Source organism: Dryobates pubescens, chromosome 5 (genome assembly GCF_014839835.1).
Source record: "Dryobates pubescens isolate bDryPub1 chromosome 5, bDryPub1.pri, whole genome shotgun sequence".
Lineage (NCBI taxonomy): Eukaryota > Metazoa > Chordata > Aves > Piciformes > Picidae > Dryobates > Dryobates pubescens.
In genome coordinates, this window is record NC_071616.1 from 7,364,515 (window position 1) to 7,392,189 (window position 27,675).

At 43.8% G+C, this 27,675-nt stretch overlaps 2 protein-coding genes across 2 annotated transcripts in view; both read right to left on the reverse strand.

Moving 5' to 3' along the window:
* LOC104298871 (cytosolic phospholipase A2 epsilon) overlaps positions 1-1,524 on the reverse strand; it is a 53,052-nt gene extending 51,528 nt beyond the window's left edge. The window contains 2 exon segments of the mRNA XM_009898981.2: positions 1,178-1,289; positions 1,487-1,524. Coding sequence (XP_009897283.2) covers positions 1,178-1,289; positions 1,487-1,524 — 150 coding nt within the window.
* Positions 1,525-7,886: 6,362 nt separating this feature from the next.
* Positions 7,887-27,675, reverse strand: part of LOC104298870 (uncharacterized) — a 67,653-nt gene continuing 47,864 nt past the window's right edge. Inside the window, exons 25-43 of the mRNA XM_054162150.1 lie at positions 26,623-26,695; positions 24,783-24,919; positions 24,244-24,375; positions 22,642-22,682; positions 21,412-21,454; positions 20,216-20,285; positions 19,831-20,001; positions 19,657-19,730; positions 18,906-18,943; positions 17,836-18,004; positions 16,843-16,979; positions 15,077-15,299; positions 13,778-13,892; positions 12,708-12,845; positions 11,469-11,576; positions 10,490-10,681; positions 9,849-10,015; positions 9,299-9,485; positions 7,887-8,092 (exon numbers count right to left, since the gene is read on the reverse strand). Coding sequence (XP_054018125.1) covers positions 7,887-8,092; positions 9,299-9,485; positions 9,849-10,015; positions 10,490-10,681; positions 11,469-11,576; positions 12,708-12,845; positions 13,778-13,892; positions 15,077-15,299; positions 16,843-16,979; positions 17,836-18,004; positions 18,906-18,943; positions 19,657-19,730; positions 19,831-20,001; positions 20,216-20,285; positions 21,412-21,454; positions 22,642-22,682; positions 24,244-24,375; positions 24,783-24,919; positions 26,623-26,695 — 2,421 coding nt within the window. The remainder of the gene's footprint in view (positions 8,093-9,298; positions 9,486-9,848; positions 10,016-10,489; positions 10,682-11,468; positions 11,577-12,707; positions 12,846-13,777; positions 13,893-15,076; positions 15,300-16,842; positions 16,980-17,835; positions 18,005-18,905; positions 18,944-19,656; positions 19,731-19,830; positions 20,002-20,215; positions 20,286-21,411; positions 21,455-22,641; positions 22,683-24,243; positions 24,376-24,782; positions 24,920-26,622; positions 26,696-27,675) is intronic.

The following is a 27,675-nucleotide window of genomic DNA, read 5'->3' on the forward strand; positions in this document are numbered from 1 at the left end:
GAGATTAGTGTCTTTGCTAGAAACAGCCATCTTCTACTCCCTGGGGATGCAGATAATGTGACTCATAGCAGTTTGATGCTTCTGGCATATGAAAAGTAGTAACACATGGTTAGGACATCTGAGCATGTGCATAAGAGCAGTATCTTTTTATTACTGAACTTTTATATAAAGCTCTTAAATTAGTCTTTCTTTTTGCAAGGCATGCTCTAGATAAGATCCTGATTCTTGCCGGCATCACCTTAGTGCCCTTAAACACTGAAAGACACTGGGACTGCTAAAGCAGCTTATCCTGAAATAGTTGGCTCTCAAACCTTTACAACCCTTGCAACTGTAGTAAGATAACAGTATCTTGGTATCTTAGAAGTGGCAAGTGCTGGTGGGGTATGCCTTTGAGCTTCCTTTTCTGGTCTGACATATTTGACATAGTACACTATCTTCAGCTTTCCATTTACAGTCTTCATTGTAGTTAGCTCCAAGGGATAAAGTATATGATAAATCTAGCTGTGGGTCACTAGAGTGTGTTTGGTGACTATAGAGATACAGGGGTTCCTGTGAGGACTGTTCTTTGAGAGTAGCAGGCAGGGGAGCTCAATGTAGGTGACAGGTTTGTCACTGATGTTGGGAGTTCCCCAATGCCTTCCCCACTGCTAAGCAGAATCCCTTTTACTTCCTTAGGGTAAAGGTGAGCATGACACATTTCTGAGCACATTGCCTTGTCATCTAAGAGCAGCATAGTCAGAGTGTTTCAGCAGACCATCAGGAGACTGCTTTTCTCAACGTGGCAATGGCTCAGGTTTTGGTATGATGAAATTTCTAACTTTTCTGTAATATTTTATGTGTCACAGATAAGGATAGGACAGTGCATTGTGAGACCAGAGCCACATCTAATGCAGTTCTGCAAGAAAATGAAGTTTCTCCATCCAAATTAACTGAGAGGGACAGAAAGAACCAAGGGTAGGACAGAAAAAGCCTAGAGATTATTCTCTACAGGACAGAGTTCTCTTCTCCTCCACAACCTGGGGCTGAGCACCCTGGCAAGAAAACATAAGCTATAAGAAAGGACATGCTTAGAAAGGCATACACATCCAAGGAAAGACTGTCAGGCACTGTGGGCATTTCCCATCCCACTTGCAGGAGGAAGAGGAAGAGGAAGTATAGGATTAGGTAATGTACTCACTCCGGCTAATCTTGCGGTGCTTAAATTCCTGGTGCCCCTTTCTCGTGTGCGAAAGGCCCAGCTGCTGCAGGTCTTTCATCCACTATCTTCATGTGCAGAAGCAATGTTCCCACTGCCATTTTTACTTCAAGCCTTGTGATCTGTTGTGCAATCTGAAGGTGTGCATGGTAGCGTATCTTGCCCTATATACAGTATGTTGTCACTGGGAGGATGGAGTGTGACAGCCTTTCCAGGGCACCTGGTAGGTCATGCAAGCCAGTGCTCAACAAACCCAGCCTGTGTTTGGAGTTACATGGACACCCCACACACCTGCACTTTGTGCCATCTGAGATGGAGCTGCCATCCATGCCTCCTGCCAGCTTCCCATAGGATGTGGTCTCAGTGATGCTATGTGTGTGTCTCTACACAGCTGCTAACAAAATGAAGCCATTTCTTGGGGCGCCCCCAAAAGCTTTTCAGTTGTCTGGGGGACCAACCATGGGAAAATTTGGGGCTGGTAGGTAATAGAGCCTATGCTCCCAGTGAACAAAATACAAGCCTTTGCAGGAATCTAGTGTGGCCACTTACTCACAAATAGGCTCATGACAAAGATTAAGCCATATTAACAGCTCCAAGTGGAAAGACATTAAAGAAACAATTGCAAAACTTCTTAAGGAAGTGTTTCAGAAATGCGTAAGGAAAGAAACATTCTCCAGGAGATCAAGATAGACAGCTGTGTAAGAACATCTTATTACATGTGGAATTAAATCACCATTGCAACACGATACTCTGCTAAAACTCACAGACATCAAAGCAGAGCATGACTCTCAGGTCAGGTCAAGAGCATATAGATTGAAGAAAGACAAATTGTATTGGCAAACGTTGCTGAATATCCATTGTGATAAAGGTAAGGTAGCCAGATGTTGCTAAAGCATGTGGAAACCTGTCTAAATAGCTATTGCATGCACTTCTCACGTAGTTTTGAGATTTTGACCCTTTGTGATGTAACAACTAAAAACTACTCAATTAGACCACATTGCAGAGATATGACGTAAAAGGAAAGTTAATTATTCCCTATACTTCCACAAGTCCAAGGCAATGATAAGGTCAGACTAGATGTTGGTGTAAAAACTCGTGTCACTGACAAAGAGGAATCCTTAATGCTTTGGAAGCTCAACAGTGCAGCTTCATGCTAAACACCAGCAGGAAACATGAGGGTGGGATAAAAGATGTCTCTGGAGGCATAACACTGTTCCTGCTGCAGTTGAGGAAATCGATGTGATGTGATGTGATGTGATGTGATGTGATGTGATGTGATGTGATGTGATGTGATGTGATGTGATGTGATGTGATGTGATGTGATGTGATGTGATGTGATATGAACTATCCCCGTTTCACAGGTTTGGCTGGAAGCCCTGCCTCTTTCAGAGGTGAGAAGAAAGGAAGCAGCGTGATGAGAAGCAGCATTGCACAGTACATGGGAAAATGGGAAATACAAAACTTTCAACGTAAATCAAACCTCACAGAATATAGGGAAAAAAACCAAGGGCAACAATAGGAAACATATATTTCCAAGGACATTATTTCCAAGGACAACTATAGGAAGCATATATACATGTGTGCATATATGCAAAGATAAAGGAAAAGCATCTGAGGAGAAAGCAAAATCCTTAAAAAGTTCTGTACTTATTACCTAACAGAGACAGCAAAGCAATTACTAATGATGCAGCTGAAGCAAGAGTGCTTCTATGTTGGCAAAGAAGAAACTTCATGTGTTTCATCAACAAAAGTTATGAACTGCTTTGCTGTAACAGCCATACAGGACATACTAGGGCAGAACAAAGATGTCCCTTGCCAATTAGTTCAAAAGCATAGAATAGCATAGCATAGCACAGACCAGACCAGGTTGGAAGAGACCTTCAAGATCATTGTGTCCAACCTATCATCCAACACCACCCATGACGGAGGATTCTTGAGAATCTGTGGTTCAGCTACTTTAATTCTTGGGATACTGCAGGAGTGCAGAAAGTTGAAAGAAAATGAATATTGTGCCAATTTTCAATCAGAGACGTGTGGTAAGGTGCCAACAGATTGATCACCCTGGCTGCCATTGCAGTAGCAGGCTCAATGTCTAATCACTTAAAAATCATTTAGCATCCATCACCTCTGTTGATTTCCTTGCTTTTCCTCAAAATTTGGGCTGGTGGTCACACACACCAAAAGTTCCATCATTCCTGAAGCAGTTAGTAGCAATACCTGTTTTAAGTCAAGAGTTAGTTTCACGTTACATACATTCTTCTCATTTATTTTTCTTGTGCTTTCTACAGTATTTGTTAATCAGTGCTTGCTTATATTAAAGTTTCAGCATGCAAAGTAACTCTACACTGAAAATTGCACTCCACCACACAAGGGAGTGTTTTCTGCCCCCCCAAAAAAGATTGATGGGGTGTAATTGGTTAGCTGTAGAATGGTCATTAAGTGCTGGTTTACTGTCTGGACAGCAGATGGTTCCACCCAGTCAAATCCCAGATGTGTGTGTGTATATACATATATACACACACAGGGAGATTTGGAGTAAAAATGATGTCTGAAGCCCTTTCCACAAAGGCAGAAATAAGAGACTTACCTGATTTGCATGTGAACTGCTCAGCCAAATTCAGAGAATCATAGAATGGTCTGGGTTGGACAGGACCTCTGAAGGTCATCTAATCCAACTGCATCTAGGCCTCTCCAGTAAGCAGAGCCATCCTCAACTAGATCAGACTAGCCAGAGCCCTGTCAAGCCTCACCTTGAATACCTTCAGGGGTGGCATCCTAATCACCTCCCTGGGCAACCTGTTCCAGTGTTCCACCCTCATAGTAAAGAACCTGTTCCTAACATCCAATCTAAGCCTACTCTTCTCCAGTTTGAAGCCATTGCCCCTTGTCCTATCCCCACAGGCCTTTGTAAACAGTCTCACTTCATCCTTCTTGCAGGCTCCCTTTAGGTACTGGAAGGCTGCTATTAGGTCTCCTCAGAGCATCCCCTTGTTCAGGCTGAACAGCCCCAGCTCGCTCAGCCTGTTCTCATAGCAGAGGTGCTCCAACCCCCTGATCATTTTTGTGTTCAGTAAAGAGCTTAAGATCTCTGTGGCTGGGAAATAAAAGGATGGCAAAGCTGTTGGAAGCTTATCTTAATAAAGGCAGATATAATTGTGCAATTAAGGAAAAAAATCTTTTAATCTATTTCTTTTAAGCTTTACAAAAGCCTTACTTATATTTGGGTTAATCTTCTTTAATTTCCTTATCTTAGATATGTACTAAATGCAATAGAATAGAATAGAATAGAATAGAATAGAATAGAATAGAATAGAATAGAATAGAATAGACCAGGTTGAATAAGACCTTTGAGATCATCAAGTCCAATCTATCATCCAACACCATCTAATCAACTAAACCATGGCACCAAGCACCCCATCCAGTCTCTTCCTAAACACCTCCAGTGATGGTGACTCCACCACCTCCCTGGGCAGGCCATTCCAATGGCCAATCACTCTTTCTGGGAAGAACTTCTTCCTAACATCCAACCTAAACCTCCCTTGGTGCAGCTTGAGACTGTGACCTCTTGTTCTGGTGCTGGCCTCCTGGGAGAATGGACGAAACTGAAGTGTGCTTTTTACTATGGATGCACTGATCTTGCAAGGCAGGCTACTGAAGCTGTCTTTTGGTGAGCAGAGTGCAATAAAACTGAAAAGGCTGTCAAAGCACTCACATGCACCTGTTTCACCAGTAGGGTGCACAGGATAGCAAAAAGATGATGCAAAAGGGATGCCTGGAAAAGCAATCTCTCTAGGGCTAGCATTAGCCAGAGGTTCCTCCTGTAAGGTGATGTACAGTTTTCAGTGAACCCTGAGCTACTTTCTGGAAGCCAGTCACTATAAAATAGTGGGGCTTTGTAATAAGAAGAATTTTGCTCTATCCTGGAACTGCAGGTTTTGGTTTGGTTTGGGCTTTTTGTTTGTTGGTTTGGTTTTGTTTGAGTTTTTGTGGTTTGTTTGTTTTGTTGCATTTTGTTTGGTTGTTGTTTTTTTTAACTTATAGTCTATTGTGCAAAGACTGTGAAAGATTGAAAATAAGTATAAATTACTAAGGTTAAGAATTCGTTAGCTAACTGATTTCAGAATTAGTCCTCAGTGAGACACATCACCGGATACAGGTTTTTTTCTGATGAATTTTCAAGAGCCTACCAGACTCAAACCCTAGTCAATGTTTTTGTGAGTGATTTGGCAACAACCATGACATCCTGGTTGGCCAGGTTGGTTTGCAGGAGAAGACTAATCAAGTGCTGAGTAATACTGAGGATGTATCACCTGTACAGAACAATCTGACCTCCTTGATAAACTGGCCTGATTAACCACAGTTACTTCTAACACACTGAACTGTGAAGCTGTGATTAAAGGAATGACAAAGCTATGGGACCATTTACTCCCCCTTATGACAAGGAAGAATAGTGTGGAAAACACTAACTCACCAGCTTATGCTAAATGTCTCAGCAGAAGACTAATGTCAAATGAGGACAACTGGATTCTGCAGAGAGAAATTGGGAAGTAGAGTAGAGTAGAGTAGAATAGAATAGAATAGACCAGATTGGAAGAGACCTTCAAGATCGTCGCATCCAACCTATCATCCAACACCACCTAATCAACTCTAAACCATGCAACCAAGCACCCCATCAAGTCTCCTCCTAAACACCTCCAATGATGGTGACTCCACCACCTCCACAGGCAGCACATTCCAATTTCTTCCTCACATCCAGTCTAAACCTCCCCTGGCACAGCTTGAGACTGTGTCCTCATGTTCTAGTGCTGGTTGCCTGGGACAAGAGATCAGCCCCGGCCTGTCTACAACTTGACACTCCTTCTGCCCTGTATTTTAAACCACAGAGTTACAGACAGCACTTGTGTCCTTGTCTGGCATGCCATTACAGAAACCTTGTGTCCTGCTCTCTCTATCAGGCTCTGATGATGCTATTTAAAGCTTCAGGGTGGCATGACCCAACCAAGCACACTGTAGATACCCTTATCTACCCATCTGGAAGGTAGAAACAAAATCCTGCGTATAAGCCTCGAAATGTGGCTGCAAACCACAGAGGCCACCCCAGCAGCACCCCACCCTCCTACCAAAACCTTGCCACATAAACCCAGTATAGAGTCCTGTATACCAAGCAAACATATAAACTGAGAGAACAGTGTCTGGAGAGCAGCCCTGCAGGAAGGGATCTGGGGGTGCTGCTCTGCAGCCGCTCAATGCGAGTCAGCAGTTTGTGCCCTGGCAGCCAAAAGGGCAAACTCCATTCTGTGTGCGCTATGGGACCCCTGGTCCTTGAACGCAGGTTTGGAGGAAAGGAAGCTGAGAGGTGACCGCATCACTTTCTACAGCTTCATGAGCAAGTGAAACAGAAAGGGAGGCGCTGCACTCTTCTCACCAGGATCTAGTGATAGGATGTGTGGGAACAGTCCACAGCTGCACCAGGGAAGGTTCAGACTGGACACTGGGAATCATTTCTTTACTGAGAGGCTGGTCAAACACTGAAAAACACTTCCTAAAGAGCTGATCAATGCTCCAAGCCCATCTGTGTTTACAAAATCACAGCCCAGGGGGCACAGACCCTCCTGACACAGCATGCCATGTAGAAGGATGTACTTGCCATAGGAAACTTTCCCAAAGCTTCCAGGGCTCTCTATAGGTAGCACCTTTCATGTCTTCTTCACAGCTGGCACAAGGCTCACGACAACACTATAGGTAAAATAAATTTCTGCTATCTCAAGAGGGAAAAGTAACATTCATGGGGCAAGATAACCGCCTTAGATGCCTTACTGCAAAACACAAAATCTTTCTTTGTGCACTGAGACCATGTAAAACCCTTTCACCTGTATATGGTTGCCTCCTAATTCTGCAGGTGGTGAGCTCTTGCAAGACCCAGCCAACAGCAAGGGCAGGCAGAACTGCCAAATTCCAGGGACTGCACATCCTTCCTCCTGTTTTGAGAGGGATTAAAGCCAGCAGAATGTTCAGCTTATATTTCTTGTCACTACACTGCTACTACTCACACCATGACTAGGAAGAGGGATGAGTCGCCAAGAAACACACAGAGGAGCTTGGCAGACAAGCAGCAGAGAACTTTGTCAACACTCTTGCTTTCTCAGTTGATCTCATACCCATGGCCTGCACCTCCCCTGCCTCTGTCCAAAGCCTTCTTTGAAGGAGATTTGTGTCCTCAGGATGCCTTTCTTTCTCTCAACACTTGTCTAAAATGTGCCACGATCCCACCTATCCCACAGGCCACACCTTGCCTCACCACCACCATCTTGCAAACATAAAACACAAGCAGAGTTAATAAAATATGCTTTTAATGTGGTGTGCCCTGAGCATGATAGACTTAAATACTTCAAACTGTTTCTCAAGGCAATTAGCACCATGCTCATTATTATCTTAGCACCGTCTCCTTTAGGGCTGCCCATCCTCAAATCACACAATGACTTGTACTTCACTGCTGTAGCTGAATTGCAACAAACTGCTGCACTGAAATTCTTTGGAGAAAAAAGTTTATCTTCAGTCCCATCTTTGTTCATCTGAGATGGCCATTTAGGGCGGTTGAGCTGGAATCCTTCAAAGCCTGCTTGTTGATTGTAAGGGACCTTCTGTCTCTCAGCAGGTTAGGGGATACAAAAGCATCCTCCCTTGCCTGACATTATTTCTTCTGCCTTTTCCGTGCCACAGCTGTGCGCAAGGCCTGCATAATGAGGGCTTCATTATTCAGGATGTTGTATTCACCCAGCTGAACCAGACGGTCATAGGCCTTCTCAGAGTACTGAACTGAGTATGTCGAGTAGGGGGAACAGCAGCCATAGAGATCAACTTTGCCATCTTCCATCTCCGACTCTGAGCGCTTCAGACCTAGGAGGAGGGAGTGAAAAAATCACTGCTGAGAGATGAGAATTACTCTGATCATAAGCAGCTCTTAACGGAGTAGGGAAAGGAAATGCCTCTCCACAGAGAGTTCATAAACTGAATTCCTCTCAATTAAAAAAAATACCAACCAACCAACCAAATTACTCTTTTTCACATTGACAGCTCAGCCTCTGCCTCAGGTAGATATCAGCTGTTTCACATGATCGGGGAGGAAAATAGTTTCACACAGGTCTATACTGCAGATCTGGGCTGTATCTGTAGCTTGTGTAGATTCATCAAAGTTGTCTGCAAACTAACTAAACAGCACAGCCATGGAATCAAGTCTGATGTGGTAAAAACTGTTACTTTAAGCAACAGAGAGCTTTAATGTATTGAAAGGCTGGGGTCAGAGTGGCTGGAGAGTGGCCAGGCAGAAAGGGCCCTGAGGGTACCGGTTGATAGTAGGCTGAACATGAGCCAGAAGTGTGCCCAGGTAGCCAAGAAGGCCAATGGCATCCTGGCCTGCATCAGGAATAGTGTGGCCAGCAGGAGCAGGGAGGTCATTCTGCCACTGTACTCAGCACTGGTTAGGCCACACCTTGGTCCTGTGTCCAGTACTGGGCCCCTCAGTTTAGGAAAGATGTTGACTTGCTGGAATGTGTCCAGAGAAGGGCAACATAGCTGGGGAGGGGTTTGGAGCACAAGCCCTATGAGGAGAGGCTGAGGGAGCTGGGATTGCTTAACCTGGAGAAGAGGAGGCTCAGGGGAGACCTTCTTGCTGTCTACAACTACCTGAAGGGAGGTTGTAGACAGGTGGGGGTTGGTGTCTTCTCTCAGGCAACCAGCACCAGAACAAGAGGACACAGTCTCAAGCTGCACCAGGGGAGGTTTAGGCTGGATGTTAGGAAGAAGTTCTTCATAGAAAGAGCGATTGCCCATTGGAATGGGCTGCCCAGGGAGGTGGTGGAGTCACCATCACTGGAGGTGTTTAGGAAGAGACTGGATGTGGTGCTTGGTGCCATGGTTTAGTTGACTAGATAGTGTTGGATGATAGATTGGACTTGATGATCTCAAAGGTCTCTTCCAACTTGGTCTATTCTATTCTATTCTATTCTATTCTATTCTATTCATTGAAATAAACCAACAATGAAGGTCAAGAGTTAACAGGATAGCCACAATGTTAACCCTTTTTTAACATGTTTGATTACTCACCTGGTGCTTTGTATTTTTGGAAAGTATCATTAATTAGTGGGAAAAAGAGCAGCACTGGTGCCCCTGGAGTCTCAGCACCATCAAAGAGGTAACACTCCTTCAGGTTTTTCCTGTCTTCTTCACTCAAATCCACCTTGGGAAAAAGGATTCCCTGCTCCGAGCAGTACTTGCAGGTTTGCTCCAGAGCCTGGATCAACAGACAGAACAGTACTAAGACTTGAACTGTGTTTCCAATCTCCAGATTTCTTGGCATCCAGTAACAAATGGGTCATTTTCCAAGCTAGCTGTGAAAGCCCTATTGAAAAACACTGCATCACTGGAGAGAAAGCTTTTGTTTTGCCCGAGTTCTTCACACAGAACAGTTGTATCAAACAAGGAGAACCAATGAGAATATGTAGAGCCTGTAAATCAGGAACCACACTGCAGCATTAAGCTCAAAATGCTAGTGGTTAAGACTTTTAGTAGGACCAATCTAGAAAACACCTAAGTGTTTAAAACTTCCAGGCATACAGCTATTGAAGAAGAATTAGACTGCTTCAGCTCCTCTCACCTGTGTCTGGGATCCTGCACTGTAATTTAAATGCAGGATGACATCCACCTTTCTTTCTGGCTTTAAAAGTGGCATGATGCTTGTGTTGATGAAAAATCCAGTATCTACTAGAGACAGGAATTCATCTGATTGTGTCAGCTGGTTGGGAAATGTGTCTAACACAGTATCTGAAAGGAAAGATATGTTTTTTTGCTGTGAGTACAACAGTGCAAAACTGGTTAGCTTGTTTTCCACTCTTGCACCATGACCACAGAGCCTTAACTGCTTATGATCTGTGGAATGAGGAGATTCACTGTATCCCTTCTCCTCTGCTCTCCTATCTCCAGCCATGTGCAGTTTTGGACTCACAGTGGCAGCATTCATGAAGGGGGTTTCTTGTGTCTCCCCATTGAGTACATCTTCTAACAGAGAAAGGGAGATTCACCACTAGAACCTGGTGTTCTTGCATAAAGGAGGTGTGCCACCAGGAAACCATTGGCATGCCATTCTACATCTCATTTGTGTGACACAAATGATTGACCTAACAGTAATTCTGCCCAAACATGGCCTCTAACCCTGGAGAATGGGTTCACTATTAAATCTGGGTTTTGTTTGTCTGGGTGGGGGGAATAAACAAGCAGAACAAACAAGTCTTCCATTACCTTTCCATCTACAGAAGTGCTTGTTCTCCAAGTAGTCATTATTCAACTGTAAGCCTTTTAGGAAGTTGTGCTCCTGGGCAATGCAGAGGCGGTCGGTGAGAGCACCACGGAGAGCACTACTGAGAGGGCCAGGAGGGGTGGCCAGGCGAGTCCTTAGCTCATGTGGCTTCAGTGGTAGCACAGGTTCCTCCTCTGCACAGGCAAAGGATATTAAATTCTACCTGCCTAAGCCAAAGTAATCTCTAAAGATGTCAAGGTTAAGTAATACAATTCAGTGTTCCCTTTATGTGAAAGGGATCAAATGAAAAGACTCAAGGAACACAGGCGACCAAATGAAGGAGAGAATAAAATTCTACTCTTGCCAGTCAAATACCATTTCCTTACACAGTGCAGGCTTGGATAAAAATCAAGACTCAAGATCAGGCAGCAATAAAAATCTCCACCAAACATACACAGTATCACAGTATAACTAAGGTTGGAAGAGACCTCGAGGATCATCAAGTCCAACCTGTCTCCACAGACCTCATGACTAGACCATGGCACCAAGTGCCACGTCCAATCTCCTCTTGAACACTTCCAGGGACGGTGACTTCACCACCTCCCTGGGCAGCACATTCCAATGACAAGCACATGCTTGCAGAACAGATGAAATGCAGGCTTTGGAAAGTGATAGCTTTACTTATTTGTACTACAGTAGCTCCGACTTAATGTAATCAAAATCTTATTATTCCTGAACATTTTACTCATCTACTGACATCAGTGTTGAACACAGATCACAGGACTGGAGATTTTTCAGCTATCAACTTAATGCTTTGTGGTAGAAGGCTTTGAATCCAATTCCTTCCAGAAAGGCAGTGTGGCTCAACGAAATGCCAGATACAGTGTGCACATTTTACACAGCAAATGGTTGGGATGTTTTAGCTAAAATTAACTCTATCTAACAATTGAAACAGGGTAAGGAAGAAGTATGATAATTTACCTATGTTGTCAATTTTGTCTCGGGTCCACCTGTGCCAGAAATCTTCTGATGAATGGGACAAATTCCAGAGGTACAACACATTCAATGAAAACAAACTACTCCATATGCCTGCAAAAGGAAAGAGCTTTCTAGCTCAGGTATTCACATGTCATGAACTGCAAAACCATTACTAACAGATGAACATTGTCAGGTTGCTGCTTCTCCTTAGGTTGTTTAAATTGTTGATAGTCTAGACTAGAATAGAATTAACCAGGCTGGAAAAGACCTCAGAGATCATTGAGTCCAAACTATCAACCAGCACTATCTGATCAACTAAACCATGGCACCAAGCACCCCACCCAGACTCTTCCTAAACACCTCCAGTGATGATGACTCCACCACATCCCTGGGCAGCCCATTCCAATGGCCAATCACTCTTTCTATGAAGAACTTCTTAACATCCAGCCTAAACTTCCCCTGGCACAACTTGAGACTGTGTCCTCTTGTTCTGGTGCTGGCCACCTGGGAGAAAAGACCAACCCCCACCTGGCTACAACCTGCTCAAAACCAGTTTGGGTGGGTCCTTGAGCACCCTAGTCTAGTAGAAGGTGCCCCAGCCCATGGCAGGGGGGTTGATCTTTAGGGTGCATTCCAACCATTCTATGGTTCTGCGATGGGTCATGCCCAACCTGAAAGCTGGGGGGGAGGGCTTGTGAGAGCCTTGCTCTCCCAGGAGGGCGTTTTCCCCTGAGAAACTGAGTTAGTCTGTTCCACTCCCCCTCCCTGTCCAGCAAGCCTATAAAAAGGAAGACACTGCAGCCATTAGCTGTCTTTTTGGCTCCTGCCTTCCCTGGATGAGAGCTAATGCTGCTGGCTTCCTGCTTTTCTACCATGTGGTCAGGCCTGGTCCTCTCCCTGCTACATCCACATTTCTTCAAAGGACTCCAAAGGACTGGTTTTGTATATGCACTTTCCCTATCCATCCTTGTTCCTTACCCTTGTGAATCTTTCCTGTTATTGTTATGTATATTTTTTGTTTAAAGAAATTTTTTTGTCTACCTCTCTACTTCCAAACCAACCTCCAGATTATTTCTCAGTGAATTTACCCCCTTCTCTTTTTTTTTCCTCCTCTCTATTGGGAAAGAGGAGGGGGGAATGGGGGAGGGATTCTGTCTTTTCCCCATCTGAGCTCTTAAATCCTGGTTAATGCTCAAACCACCACAGATTCTAAATACCATTCAAATGGCTTTAAGACTTTACCTTCTAAGAAGCAGATCCGAGACTCGGGGATCTTCTTCATCAACCGACCCATGAAGAACTCACTGCCAAAATCCTCAGCACGGACAAAAACTCCGTATTTTTGCAATCCCACTTCATAAGGGGTGAACTCCACCCATTCTGTGAAAAGGAATACAGAGAGCAAAGTTTTACTACGGCTCCTTAGCCATAGTAAACACAGAAATTATGTTGTTATCAGGGGCATGAAAGGAGTTAACAGTCAAGATAATTTCTGCAGAGTCTAATGTTTCATACCAGCGGTAACAAGCCATAAGCACGGTACAAATGAAAACCCATGAATAGGAGAAGTCTGTGGAAGATTTTTTGAATCTATTGCATGGTGTGGTAGTGAGAAAGTTCAATTCTTCCCCCACACACAAACCACAGCTAACTCAGTCGGCGAAGCAAATGGAAAGGCTGTACTTTCACAAGCAGAATGAAATGCAATGAATATATACACAATATACAGTATTTGCAGTATATACAAATATATTCAGGAAAGAACATAACACAGAAAACTCCCTCCTTTGGGAGGAGGGTTCCCCCCAAAACCCCTTTCCCCCCCCTTACTCCTTTTTTCCCCAAAAAGGATTAGAGAGAAAATGGATATTAAGGGAAATTTTGTTAGTTCAAAGCTGTTGTTAAGGGAAGAAAAGAATTAGTTTCTTATCTCATTAGTCCCAGGTCAGTATCACCAGGAACAGAACAGAAAGAGGACAGCTGTCCAGGCAGAGACTGAAACGAAAATCCTTAAAGTTACATTCCCACTGATCTACCAATGAAATGCATTTAGAATTATCTTTGTTTTCCTTTTAACACCAAAACATTCAGCTAGAGAATTCTGTAGCTGTCTTTTCCTTAAAGGCACAGCCTAAAACTGACACACATGGGCATTTAAACTTTCACCTGACCACAAGGAGAGTGTCTGAACACATATCATCCGAGGTTCTGGTCTTTAAATGAAGACCTGTTTTAGGTTATCTGAATAGCATGTCCCAGGATCCACCAACTTCAATATAAAGACAAGTGAATCCCAGAAGTCTCCTAATTACCTTTGAAATCCAGTGTGCTGTAGTTGTTCTTGACATTGACTGCAGTATAGATAGGCAATGGGTTCTGACCACGGTCAATGGCCTGTTGCTGATCGGAGAGTCTATGGTTGTCTTTCTGTGATTCCAGAAATATGGTTACACTGAGATGAAAAGCACATTTTCTCTATGTCTAAGCTTGCAGGGCAGAAAATTTCCTGCCTGTAATACATAATGCATGCTGAGCTTAAATTCTGAAATGCTCTATATTTTTCAAAATTCCTGTAAGCATTTTGTTCCTGAAGTACCTGCAGGCACCCAATCTGATGCCAGATTATTTGTTGACCCAGCAGGATGAAAACAAAAGGAAATGATGAAGGGCAGAAAGCAAAACTGTTGGTATAAACCAGCCTAATGCATTATGCTGCAAGTTTAAGTAAGACCTCTCACATGTTTCAGAAGTCTGCAGGTTTGTTTGTGGACCTCTGAGGGGCATTAAGATCATATCTGCAATTTTGCTATTTCTAAATAAAAGGCATCTTGACATTTGTTAACTTTTTTTTTTTTTCCCCCAAAAAAATGTTAATCTTGGAATTTTCTTAGAGAAACACATCCAAAACCTCACAAGCAAAAATACTGCATCCAGTTCTGGAGCCCCTATTACAAGAGGGATATGGACATGCTGGAACGTGTTCAGAGAAGGGCCACAAGGATGATCAGAGGGCTGGAGCACCTCTCCCATGAGGACAGACTGAAGGAGTTGGGGTTGTTCAATCTAGAGAAGAGAAGGCTCCAAGGTGACTTTATTGCGGCCTTCCAGTATCTGAAGGGGGCCTACAAGAAGGCTGGGGAGGGACTTCTCAGGATATCAGGTAGAGACAGGTCTAGGGAGAATGGAATGAAGCTGGAGGTGGGGAGATTCAGATTGGACACGAGGCAGAAGTTCTTCACCATGAGAGTGGTGAAGCCCTGGAATGGGTTGTCCAGGGAGGTGGTTGGGGCCCCGTCCCTGGAGGTGTTTAAGCCCAGGCTGGATGAGGCTCTGGCCAGCCTGATCTAGTGTAGGGTGTCCCTGCCCATGGCAGGGGGGCTGGAACTAGATGACCCTTGTGGTCCCTTCCAACCCTGACTGATTCTGTGGTTCCTCCCTGATTGAGTATCCAAAAGTCCGCCACGAAAAGTTTGGGGAATGGCTGTTTGTTGCATACGCACAACCTGGTATCAAACTACTCCTCTCTGAACAAAAAGGAAAAGATCTTCTCCAGAAATTAATTCTCAGAACATTTTAAACCACTGAAAATGCTGCTTTATGACATACTGTACCCCATCATGCAACAAAGATTCCAGGACAAGCCCCCAGAGATCTATAAAAGATGTTTTGCGGCCCTCTCTTTTCCGTTGGCACAGCTGCTTTTTGTAATACTTCAAATAGTCCAAGGAAAGGGAATTTATTTTGCATTTTGTCATATGTTTTCGAGCCTCACTGATTTGCTTGTCGAGATCCTTTTGCGACCAGTCAGCATCTCTGTACAAGTTTGACATGGTCCTAGGAAGAAGAAATAGAATAGAATTAACCAGGTTGGAAAAGACCTTTGAGATCATCAGGTCCAACCTATCATCCAACACCATCTAATCAACTAAACCATGGCACCAAGCACCCCTCCAGTCGCCTCTTAAACATCTCCAGTGATGGTGACTCCACCACTTCCCTGGGCAGCACATCTCTCTTTCTGGGAAGAACTCCTTCCTAACATCCAGCCTAAACTTCCCCTGGTGCAGCTTGAGACTGTGTCCTCTTGTTCTGTTGATGGTTGCCTGGGAGAAGAGACCAACCCTCACCTGGCTACAACCTCCCTTCAGGTAGTTGTAGACAGCAAGAAGGTGTCCTCTGAGCCTCCTCCTCTCCAGACTAAGTAACCCCAGCTTCCTCAGCATCTCCTCATAGGGCTTGTGCTTCAGACCCCTCCCCAGTTTTGTTGCCCTTCTCTGGACACATTCCAGCAACTCAACATCTTTCCTAAACTGAGGAGCCCAGAACTAGACACAGGACTCAAGGTGTGGCCTAACCAGTGCTGAGTACAGGGGCAGAATGACCTCCCTGCTGCTGCTGGCCACACTGTTTCTGATGCAGGCCAGGATGCCACTGTCCTTCTTGGCTGCCTGGGCACACTGCTGGCTCATGTTCAGCCTAGTATCGACCAGTACCCCCATACTGAAGAGGTAAAAAACCACACCAAGCCAAGGCTTGAAGTCAGCAATGGATATGTTTCACATTTCTATTTGAAATTGTGGTAGTTTTAGGCTATGCCTTTAAAACATTTTCACAGGTCTTGAATAGAAAGTAGTAAAATGTAAATAAGTCACTACTGGGTAGAAAAAGGAAAATAAAGATAATTCTAAACAATCCCATTGGACTAAAACCACTTGTCCCAAAACAATCCTTCTCTTATTGCTTCTTCACTCCTGTGCTTCTGCTTGACCTTGGCTGCGCTGTTGTGTTACTAACTTCTTTGCTTCCGTTTCTTTTCCCCTTTGTACAGGGGGTTAAGGGGGACAGAGAGGGAGAAGTTAGTAGCTTCCCCTGGTCTTTGACCAAGGGGTCCTTGTGCTGTTTATTAATTTTAAATACTGTAAATGCTGTATATTTTGAACATATTAGTTGAATTTCATTGTAGATGGTTGTTTGGCTTGTAAATACAGCTTTCATTTGCTTCCAACTGGACTGGGCTGGCAAATTTAATGTTGGGTGGGGGGAAATTTCGACCCACCAGAGAAATGAAGTAATTAAGTTTTGTGCTTTCAATTCTCTAAGGAATCATCACATTCCCTTTGAAGTTACAGTCATTCTCCCTGTCAAAATGGCTTGAGTGATTTTCCATCAGCTCTTCTTCGAAAAACACTTCTTTTCATGATGTTGCAAATGATGTGACTTTCTCCCATGAGAAGCCTAACAGCTTAGGGAAAAGATCAAAAAAGTAGGACTGCTGAGAATCTATCGTATGTAGATTACTGTGCATCAGCCCCAGCCTACTTCTGCACACAGGTGTCATCAGGAAGACTCCAGTCAAGAGCTGCCCAGTCCAACCTACCATGTAGTACCAGACAAGCCGGTCAGGTACGTGGCACAGTCCAAGACATTGAGTTTCTTGAGCCCCCGCAGACTGCCGTACAATGCTGTCAAAGATCTCATTCCTCCTCCTGTAGTCATGATGGCCACCACTGGGGTCTGTGCAACGCATGAAGAGAAAGGGCTGGCATCAGACAGTGTGATGCAGCCGACCGGGGCTCTCAGCAGAGAGTCACTGCTACACAAAGCTTGACACCACTACACATGCCAGGACACAGACTTCTTTCCAAATGATTTCTCCTGGAACATAACTACCATTGTATTTTGTAAAGGAGAACAGAAATACAAGTAATGACAGTTTTTGCTCAGGTAACTGGCACTAGCCTCCAATGTGTTCCACACACAAGGTAAAGAAAAAAAATATTGTTAATTCAAACCAAAAGAGACAGTTTTAAAGGCAGGAATTAGGGAGTGGTTTGATAAGGCAATCTCAAGAGTTTGTTGCCAGACTCAACCATCCTCTGATAAGCATCTGCTATAGCATCCTCTGATATAGCTCTGATATTATTACCTAACCAGACAAGATCTGTTGATCTGGTATAGGTGATCCTGCTCTGTCAGGGGGGTTGGAATAGATGATCCTTCGAGGTCCCTTCCAACCCCTAACATCCTGTGATTAAAAGGAAATCTCACAGCTTCGACCTCACAGTTAATAAGGATAATAATCATAGGGCAAAGGCTGTGGTAGAAACCAGTTCTATATAAAGAATATCCAGCCTGGTTAGCAATGAAGGTGTAGCAGAAAAAAAAGTTAAAACTCAGAAGAGCAGCTGCATAGGACACAAATGAGAGGATGAGATTAGAGCTATGGGGCAGTGTTGGAAGTGTACATAATTTTAAAGATAAGGAAAAACCAGAAGAAAAATTAACCATGAAGAAAAAGAGCTCAGATTACACTGTTATGCCCCCACTTTTAAGAACTCTTTAGATGCTTTGGAGTGTTTGCCCTACCAACCTCATTGTCCAGCAGATCCTGCTCCAGCTGCAGTACCTTTTTCAGAGCAGGGGCAACATGCTTCTGTCTTTTGCATAGAAAATCTTGCTCCTGCCTGCAGAGGTCAAACCCTAAACGCACATCAAGGTGGTCTGGGCTGGAACAGAGATCAGGACAAAAGAACATTCCACTTCATTACTGATAGACAAGCCCAGAGTTTCCAATACAAAGAAATAACTCAGATCCACAAAGTACTGCATTTACAGGCGGAGCCTTTCCTACACACCCAAGTAGGTCTACAATGCTGCATGACATTGTAACAACAAATGCGACAAGAGGAAATGGCCTCAAGCTGCGCTAGAGCTGTTTTAGTTTGGATATTAGGGAAAGTTTCTTCACTGAAAGGGTTTTCTAGCCCTGGAACAGGCTGCCCAGCAAAGTGGTGGAGTCAGCATCCCTGGAGGTATCTACAGGATGTGTAGTTGTAGCACTTAGGGACAAGGTTTAGTGATGACTTCAGACTGGTAAGCTGATGGTTGGACCTGATGACCTGAACAGTCTTTCCCAACCAAAATGATTTTATGATTCTAGGAAAGAATGATAGAAAAAGGGACTGCTAAATTTCTAAGGAATTATCAGAAGAAAACATATGGTAAAGACTCTCCTGCAGATAATTTCTGAGGCATTTTCTCACACTTTAGCCTGCATTGAGAGCTGTGGGAAAAGCTTCTCACATTTGTCCTGAAGTAGGCAGCAAGCTCACCTACTTCATGATCAGCAGCAGTAGGTGATCAGCTGAGCTCTTACACAGTGTGAGGGAAAGGGATAAAGACTCTGCAGAGCATAGCACTGACTACTGTAACTGATTTGTAGTATTATTTCTTCTATTTTGTGCATCTTTCTCATTATTCCTGTCTCCATATGGATTATCTATGCATGCTGTTAGTTTTACACACACATATTTTGCTTCCAGCTCATGTGAATTCCGCATCACTTGGTCACACAACCTACTGTGTCTCCTCTCCAGTAAAGAGGGTGAGACAAGTTCAGCTAAGGATGAGTTAGTCTCCAAGAATGGGTAACTCTCTTACCAGTCTTCTGCCTTCATGTATAAATCAAATCCTTTATCCTGGAAAGCAAGAACACAAACAGTGCAATCATGGCAACCTGTTTTAGCTCTCCTCCCCACCTGCAGCCCCAGGGGGGAATTTCAGCTTGTGCCATCCTAGCAATGCAGGTACAAATCAGGAGCAATGGGTAATCCAGAAGTGAATCTGACTTAATTGCAGTGGTTTATTGTCAGGGAGGTTGTTCAGTAATTCCCAATGTTTTCTTGTGAGTGTAATGTCTGAGGACAACTGCTGTTTACAGAGGAAAGTGATAATGTGAACTTTACTCATCTCCCTCAGGCAACCAGATACTCTACAGTCAAACTACTATGCTACAGAGCAGCTTTTGTTTCTCCCTTTCTGTGGCTTACATGCCACAACAGCCATGATCTTTTCATATTATATGCTATTGTTTTGTTGTTTTGCAAAGCATGCTCAGCACCAGCAACAGATTGGTGCTGTCTCAGGTGGCCCACTGGCGTGTGAGAAGGGGAAATATAGAACCTCCATGAAGTAGGATCAGGATGGAGTAATAAGAACCCTCTGTCTCCTTACCCATTCAAACAGAATAAGGCACAGCCTGGTCTTCTCACCTAAAGACCTGCCACTGCTAGACTGTGGCATTTTTGCCTGCAGGCTTTCATCATTAGAAAGCATCCTGGTAATCACCAAGGGACTGTAGACTTTCACACTCAGGTTTCTCAACCTCTCCCACCAAAGAGCAGGCACTCACCTCTGCTAAGATCATGTTTTTTCCACTTGGTAGGGAATGAAGTTCCACATTTGGAGAGCCTGTATCATGCATATGGGAGTGCTGGAAAATATACAAATATGTTGTAAGGAATGTTACTCTCCTTCCACAATGCAACTTTGTGCCGCTGTTTCTGCCCCATGCTACTTTACATGCAATTACATACAAAGGAGGAAGGCTCTTTCTTCCCTGGTAGCGTAACATCCAGCATTGGCTGCTTGTATCTGGCATAGTGGAACTTAGCAGAGGAGTTGTTGAAGATCAGGTCAGATCCCAGCATAATGTCTTGGGTGCCCTCATAAGAGCCTCGCACTTTAAAGGAGAATCCTTTCTCTAAGGAAGCAACACATGATCAGACACAGAGTAGTTTGCTCATCAAAATTGGAAACAAAGGTTCTCACAGAGTTTATCACAAGCTCTTGTCATGTTTTGGATTTGTTGGTTTGGGGTTGTTTTTTCCCCCATTCTTCCATTAAGCTAATTGCCTTTATGATATTGGCACATCACAATTTTAAAATAGCTGATTGAGAAATAACCTTACTTGATAAAGATTTCTTCTGCCTTTTCTTCTTCTCAACCACCTGGACTTCCAAGCAGCAGATTTTGCGAGACTGTAAGAGACACAAGCAATGAAATACCTCATGGCAGGGAATTTGCCAGTCTGAGAGTCAGTTTCCTAGCTGAAGCTCCTACTGATGATGATGTGAATGCCACACAGGCAGTACACTTTGTCCTAAGAAAAATGTTTTCTCTCAGCCATGACCTCAGTTTCAAATACTGGCTGGGACAAAAGGACTCTCTGAGAAACTGAATGCACCCAGGGCAAGGTTGGGTGTGCAGTGTGGATGAACAGGGCTTGCAGAAGGGTGAAAGTGGAGGCTAATGTGAAAAACAGCTCTCCCAGGATCCTGACAGAGATGCAGAGGACTAACTGTTCAGCCTGGAGAAAAGAAGACTCCAAGGAAACCAGCTAGGGGCCTTCCAGTACCTGAAGGGGGCCTACAGGAAAGCTGAGAAGGGACATTTTACAAGGGCTTGTAGTGATAGGACAAGAGGGAATGGATTTAAGTTTGAGGAGGGTAGATTTAGACTGGATATTAGAAAGAAATTCTTTACAGTAAGGGTAGAGAGACACTGGAACATGTTGCCCAGGGAAGATCATGGAGATGTTTAAGGCCAGGCTGCATGACATCTTGAGCACCCTGGTCTAGTGGGAGGTGCCTGCCCATGGTGGAGTAAGGGTGGAACTAGATAATCTTTAAGGTCCCTTCCAACACAAACCATTCTATGATTTAAACAGAAATAAGGAAGAACCAAAGCTAATAAACCAGCAAATGGCATGGTCAGTAATTCCCTGTGTGAAAAGTGTAGCTATGAAGAGAGGAAATGGTGAGAGCCTGAGACAAAACAAAATCTATCACTTTGGCAATACAAAAATTCAAGAAGAAAAATGTCCAAGGGAGACTTCACTGCTGCACTGATTACTCAGACCTAAACCACACCCATGTATTGCCTTTGCAACACCTGGTGGCTGCTAGCATGGGGAATCTCCCTACTGTTCCAGCCCCAGCCTCTCCGTGAGTGCCATCCTCATCATGAGGCAGATGGTGAAGTGAGAAATCTCAGTGTTTCAATGCTGGCTTTGCCCAGTCAGAGGGTATGTTGGCCTGATGACTGTGAGTCAAGTGAAGCAAGTGTGGGAACAGGACAAGACAGATGACAGAACACAACACTCACCACTAGCACTCCATTAGTAATGATGGTTTCGGGAGGGCCTGAACTAGGAAACAGAAAGAAAAATACATTTTAAACAAGTCAGTGTAATTACAGTATGATTAACGAGCCACATCCTTCTCTTGATATTTTTTGGTCTTGCTTATTTTTAGCTGTGCATTGGATTTGAAAGAAAAGACCCAGGAGACACACAGAACAAGTTTTCTCGCTGTACTCTGCCAAGGTGCAATCGTAATCTGACCGGCTCGTCTGGTCCTGAGGCTTAGCAGAAAATAAAGGTGTTGTGGGGCCAAACATTGCAGTGATTTAGTTCTGAGCCCCAAGCTAAGGCTGCAGATGGTTTCACAGAATCCTTTTTTTTTTTTTACTTTTTTTTAATTGCAGAAATGGTTCTAGGTCAGAAATCCAGGGCACTGTTCCATGGTTGGCTTCAGAGGGAGGTGGTCTATCCCTATTACAAGAGGGATATGGACATGCTGGAACGTGTTCAGAGAAGGGCCACGAGGATGAGCAGAGGGCTGGAGCACCTCTCCTATGAGGACAGACTGAAGGAGTTGAGGCTGTTCAGCCTGGAGAAGAGAAGGCTCAGAGGTGACCTTATTGTGGCCTTCCAGTATCTGAAGGAGGCCTACAAGAAGGCTGGGGAGGGACTTCTCAGGATGTCAGGTAGAGATAGGACTAGGGGGAATGGAATGAAGCTGGAGGTGGGGAGATCAGACTGAACGTGAGGAGGAAGTTCTTCACCATGAGAGTGGTGAAACCCTGGAATGGGTTGTCCAGGGAGGTGGTTGAGGCCCCATCCCTGGAGGTGTTTAAGCCCAGGTGTTTAAGCTGGATGAGGCTCTGGCCAGCCTGATGTAGTGTGGGATGTCCCTGCCCATGGCAGGGGGGTTGGAACTAGATGGTCCTTGTGGTCCCTTCCAACCCTGACTGACACTATGACACTGTGAACCCCCTCGCTGAACTCAAAGACAAATGCACAACAAAACAGCAGTGTCAGTATTCTGATCTTAAATAGTATTCTTTACACAAAGAAGAGGGTTTAGGGTGTTCTTCCTGTCTGCCTGAAGTTCAAGGGAGGTCATCCTGGCATGCACCAATATGTCACACATCTCATAGCACAGATTCCTGGCATCATCAAGGAATGATTCACTCTGGCAATTAGATTATTCCACGCTTCTGAATTGCAGTTTCTTTTTGCTGCAGATTATGTTGCATTTGGTGTTTACTCACATATTATCCAATGAAAATCCCATCTCTAGCTCTTCTTGTCTCTGGAAGATAATAAAAGATAAATGGTTTTTGGCATTAGTCTGCTGTCAATTCTCATAATGCAAGTTCTCACTCCCACAATATATAGAGACATGGACTACTTGTGACTGGCAGAGCATTTGAAATAGAAGCATCTACCGCCTCACATCTGTGTGATTTGTGCCTCAAGATGCTTTTATGGATAGGAAGTTTCTGGATGGCTGCAATAGCAGTTTTTAAGATAGAAAGTAGTTGTCTGCTTCTGCAGGGACACAAGGGACAGACCCAGACAAAGGTGCTGTCTCATATCAAGTGTGCCAGAAAAGAGAAGGAGAGTCTGCTGAGAGGAGCAGCTCAAGCTTGCTGGTGTAAGGAGAGGAGATGGTGACATAATGAGGTGAAAGCAGCTGTGGAAGAGCACAACAACTTTGCTTGGCAACACGTTGAGGGCACTGGGCTAGAGGTAAATCTGACATTAAAACCTGGTCTATGGGGTAGAGGAGAGTATAATCCGTAGGAGGAAGAGAGCACAGGAAAGAGAAAAAGGTGAGGACAGAAGGGAGGATGAACAGAGAAGTGAACTTGTGCTGCACGTTGCTTAGTTGCTCCAATTACCTTTTCCATTAAAGACACTAAAAAGTTATTAAGATAGGACAAAAAACATATACAAAGATCAGGGGAGTATGAGCTCTAACTATTTTAGCTGTGCAAATGCAGTGATGAAAGGTTTGGACATGGCACCTGGAAGCACCCAGGCAGCAATGAGCTGGCTTACAACTAGCCAAATATTTCTACTTTGCCAAGAGCTGGAGGAAGTCTACACACTGCTTCTCTGGAATTTTGCAGAGAAAGAAGTGGTCAAATAAGGCATTACAAGATAGAGAACTGCCGAATGGAGTCTAGGCATGTGTAGATAAGGTAATTGATCAACTGAATGGTGCAATGATGTGCCAGAGACTGAGAGGTAACTTGAAAAGGACAGGGACAGATGGAATATAGCAAGAGGTGGCATGTATAACTTACAGAGTCTTCCTGGACATTTGTCCCTGCCCATGGCAGGGTGGTTGGAACTAGCTAATCTTCTATGATTATCTAGAAACCATTCTATGATTCAAAGCAAGAATATTTTTTGTTGCCAAGCAGAGTGGCATGACTTAGACACCTTATTTAAACACCCATGCCGCAATCCATCATTAGCAACTAGTTTGGTCTGATACTTGGTTCTGATTAAGAATGATTACTTCCTAATTGCTAGGTTTAGTAACAAGTTATGACAAAAAGCATCAGGTACTGGCATGGACACAGTTCCTGATCCTTGATGGGGGCAGGCTTAGCAAAGTGACCTGAAGTCATCTAAAGTTTGTAAGCCTCTGTTGCCAACACCAAAACCATCAGTACACCTACAGATCCTAGTGTGAAGAGGGTTTTTCAAGTCAGAGGGAAAGACAACACCCTTTCATGAGGCTGGGTGTCCATACAGTAGAGGGGAAGAAGGAAAGGTTTTGCAGATAATGTTTTAGACAAGCAGAGAAGGAGACAAACATGTTCTTGCCACCCTATTCCCTTTCTTACTTCAGACCTCACCTGCGAATCGCACTTGAAGTGCATGAAGACTTGCTCTCCCAGGGAGAGTTTGGCTATATCGAAGTACACCGTAAAGAGATGGTCATCTTGAGTAACCGCATCTTTATCATAGAGTGCCAGCTCCAGGACATTCTGGGAAGGGAAAGAAAGGACTTCAGGAATGTGTCAGGTTTCATTCAAAGCAGGACATCCTGGGGGACAGCTGTTTTAGTCAGCTGTTGTGAGAAGCGGGAGGACATAAAGAATAAGAGCAAGAAGGAAAGGAGGTGGAGGGGAAATCAGCTCCATGTGGTTATCTGCCTATGAGAAGGAATGAGAGGAAATCACAAACATCTCAAAGGTCATATTTTACCCATGGATGAAAGATACATTTGTCTTTAATGGTATGAAAAACCATCTTAAGGATATGTGTTATTTCCCACATCTTTCTTCATCTTTCCTTTCCTCTTGATACAACTACTTATGTCCTCTTCACCAAAGGATAAAACCTGGCATTTGCTCACAAAGTCATCATTAACAGGGAAATCCCAGTACAATACCTTAACCTGACTCTGGATCCTGAAGTAGAAGGTTTCATTCCAGACTGGATCTTTGCAATTCTTGATGGTTTTAGTCTGAAATCTGTCAGCTGAAGCAGTTGGAAGCCACAGGCTCACATAGCAGTCAGTCTGGCTTACTGCATGTTAAAAAACACAAACACATCTAAAATGAGGGTTTGCTCTAGAGAAATGAATTGAACACCAAGAAGCTTTGCTTACGAAGACAGACACTATGATACAGGATGGCAGTTTAGCCTAACAAAAGCATTACAGTTAAGTTAATAGGAATCAAGGAGAAAGAAGAGGGACCATGACTGTTCTCTGACCGAATGTAACTTGGAGATATTATAAATGCATTCAAACCCAAGAGTTTTCTCTTTCTTCTATGACATCAAGCAACCAGTTTAGCCGAGTATAAAGTGATTCAGGGCAATCACAACACCCTGTATCTTCAAGGGTTAAGGAAACGAAGTGATGGCTTTTGTTTTAGCCAGACAGTATATTAATAAAGAGCCCAAAACTTAGCCTTGAGAAAGCTTTGAGCACAAGACAGAATTGAGATAAGGCTACTCTTTTTTTGATATTCAGAGCACTGGAACAGGCTGCCCAAAGAGGTTGTAAAGTCTCCTTCTCTAGAGATCTTCAGAGCCCACCTAGACAGGTTACTGTGTGACCTACTGTAAGTGGTCTTGCTTTGCAGGGGGGGTTGGACTTGGTCTCTGGAGGTCCCTTCTGACCCCTAACATTCTGTGATTCTGTGATATTTTGCACCATCATCCCATCCAGTCCATGTCTTTTTCTATATAAATATACTCCAGAGGAAAACACAAGACATCTTCGCAGTATCACAGTATAACCAAGGTTGGAAGAGACCCCAAGGATCGTCAAGTCCAACCTGTCCCAACAGACCTCACAACTAGACCATGGCACCAAGTGCCACATCCAATCTCCCCTTGAACACCTCCAGGGACGGTGACTCCACCACCTCCCTGGGCAGCCCATTCCAATGACGAATGACTCGCTCAGTGAAGAACTTTCTCCTCACCTTGAGTCTAAACCTCCCCTGGCACAGCTTGAGACTGTGTCCCCTTGTTCTGGTGCTGGTTGCCTGGAAGAAGAGACCAACCCCTTCCTGTCTACAACCACCTTTCAGGTAGTTGTAGAGGGCAATCTTTCTGCATCTCTTGTTTCCATCTGACTGTAGCAGCTTTCCCTGTTCCCTTTGGAGCTGTAGAGAAATATGTGCAACGGGTAGAGCTGTGATCTTGCTGAGTTACTTCTGCACAGAGCAGGGCTGATGCAAAGAGGAGCAATGAACTCCAGTGAGAGGACTTTCTTCATTCATGGAAGAAATCTAGAAAGCAGTTTTCTCAGAACAGGGATACCTAGAACCCCATGAATGTGGGAGAAGGATTGTTTTCAGATAGCTTTAGAAGGCTATGAAGATTTGCCTTTGCTCCAATTAGAGAAAGCCATGTTTTGTCTTTGACTTGGAAAGGAACGTAAACATCTTGCAACTGAAGGAGAGAGGCAGAATTTGGTTGGATATGTTAAAATATTGTTTTGTTATTTTGACCTATTGTATGCCTCAATTACATGCATGCCAGTAGAAAATAACCAATTAAGATGTGACACGTGCCTTCTGATAAGCTATAGAACATTGCTGTATAACATAATAGACATCTTCGCCTGCTTACATCTTGTCCTGGAAGCATTGCTCAAGGTGATAGAACATCTATATTGTAACAATGCTAGAAGCTGTGCACAAGTAAAATATAACATCTATATTATAAACACATGAAATGTTCAGGGGACCATACAGGGCAGTACAGATACTTACAAACATCTGCCTGGTGGATATTTCTTGCTCTTATGACTCTTACAGTCAGTAAGTAGCACAGAGATGACTCTGTCTGCAGGACACACAAAGCAAACATAAGTGACAGGGATGAATGGTAAAGGTAGATAGAAATTATCAAGACAAAGAAACATCCAACTCATGAACAACTTAGCTGCATTATTCTATTTGAATATGAAAGGGACAATAGAATATTCTTCTAATACCTAAATCAAATACTAGACTGAGATACTTCCCTACTTTTATAGCTCAGTATGTGGATTTGTACTATCAGAGAGAATTTGTTTGCTTTCTAACTAAAACTGAGCTGCACAAAGCAGCAAGATTCAAACTCACCTTGGGAGAAGATTTACTTATTAAATTTCCAAGGCAAAAAAGGAAAGCCGCCTTAGGTCTTCTGCAAGTGACAAAAGTATCTTTATAAGAAGCACCTCCAGTTGTTGCACATGTTCAGTGTCCTGGGCTATGGAATATGATTTTCTCATACTCCTGCTCTTTTAAATGTACAGAACTCTTCTGAGTTAACTGCTGACCTGATCCCCACAGTGCTTTAATACCAGAGGGAGACATCACTGCCTTGCCCTGCCACTGTACTGCTCACTACTTATGTGGTTTTCGTTTGCAGGGATCTAATTAAGCCTCTCAAGCTGAGCATGCCTCTGGCATTTTCAACCATGTAAACTCTTCATCTCTGGATTGTCTTTGCACTGTTTTACATAAGAAGTTCAAAAAGCTCTTGTTTGTTCCCTCAGCTTTCCTTTGGCCTCGTACTTGACTTGATGACATCTGCTATTGCCTTTCTCGTCTCACATCAGAATTTAAACATGAGTCCATACCCCTTCTCCTTTTAACATTAAATAAACAAATAAATACATCAAACTCCATTTCCACCTGACCTTTAATTTCTACAGTCCTGGGAAGGGGGGGAAGACACGATACATTTGAACATAAATCAGCAGGAAAATTTTGTTCTAAAATACAAAAGTAATTTAGTGCAGCTACAGGGACATGGGCAGGTAGTGATGGCACCTGCTC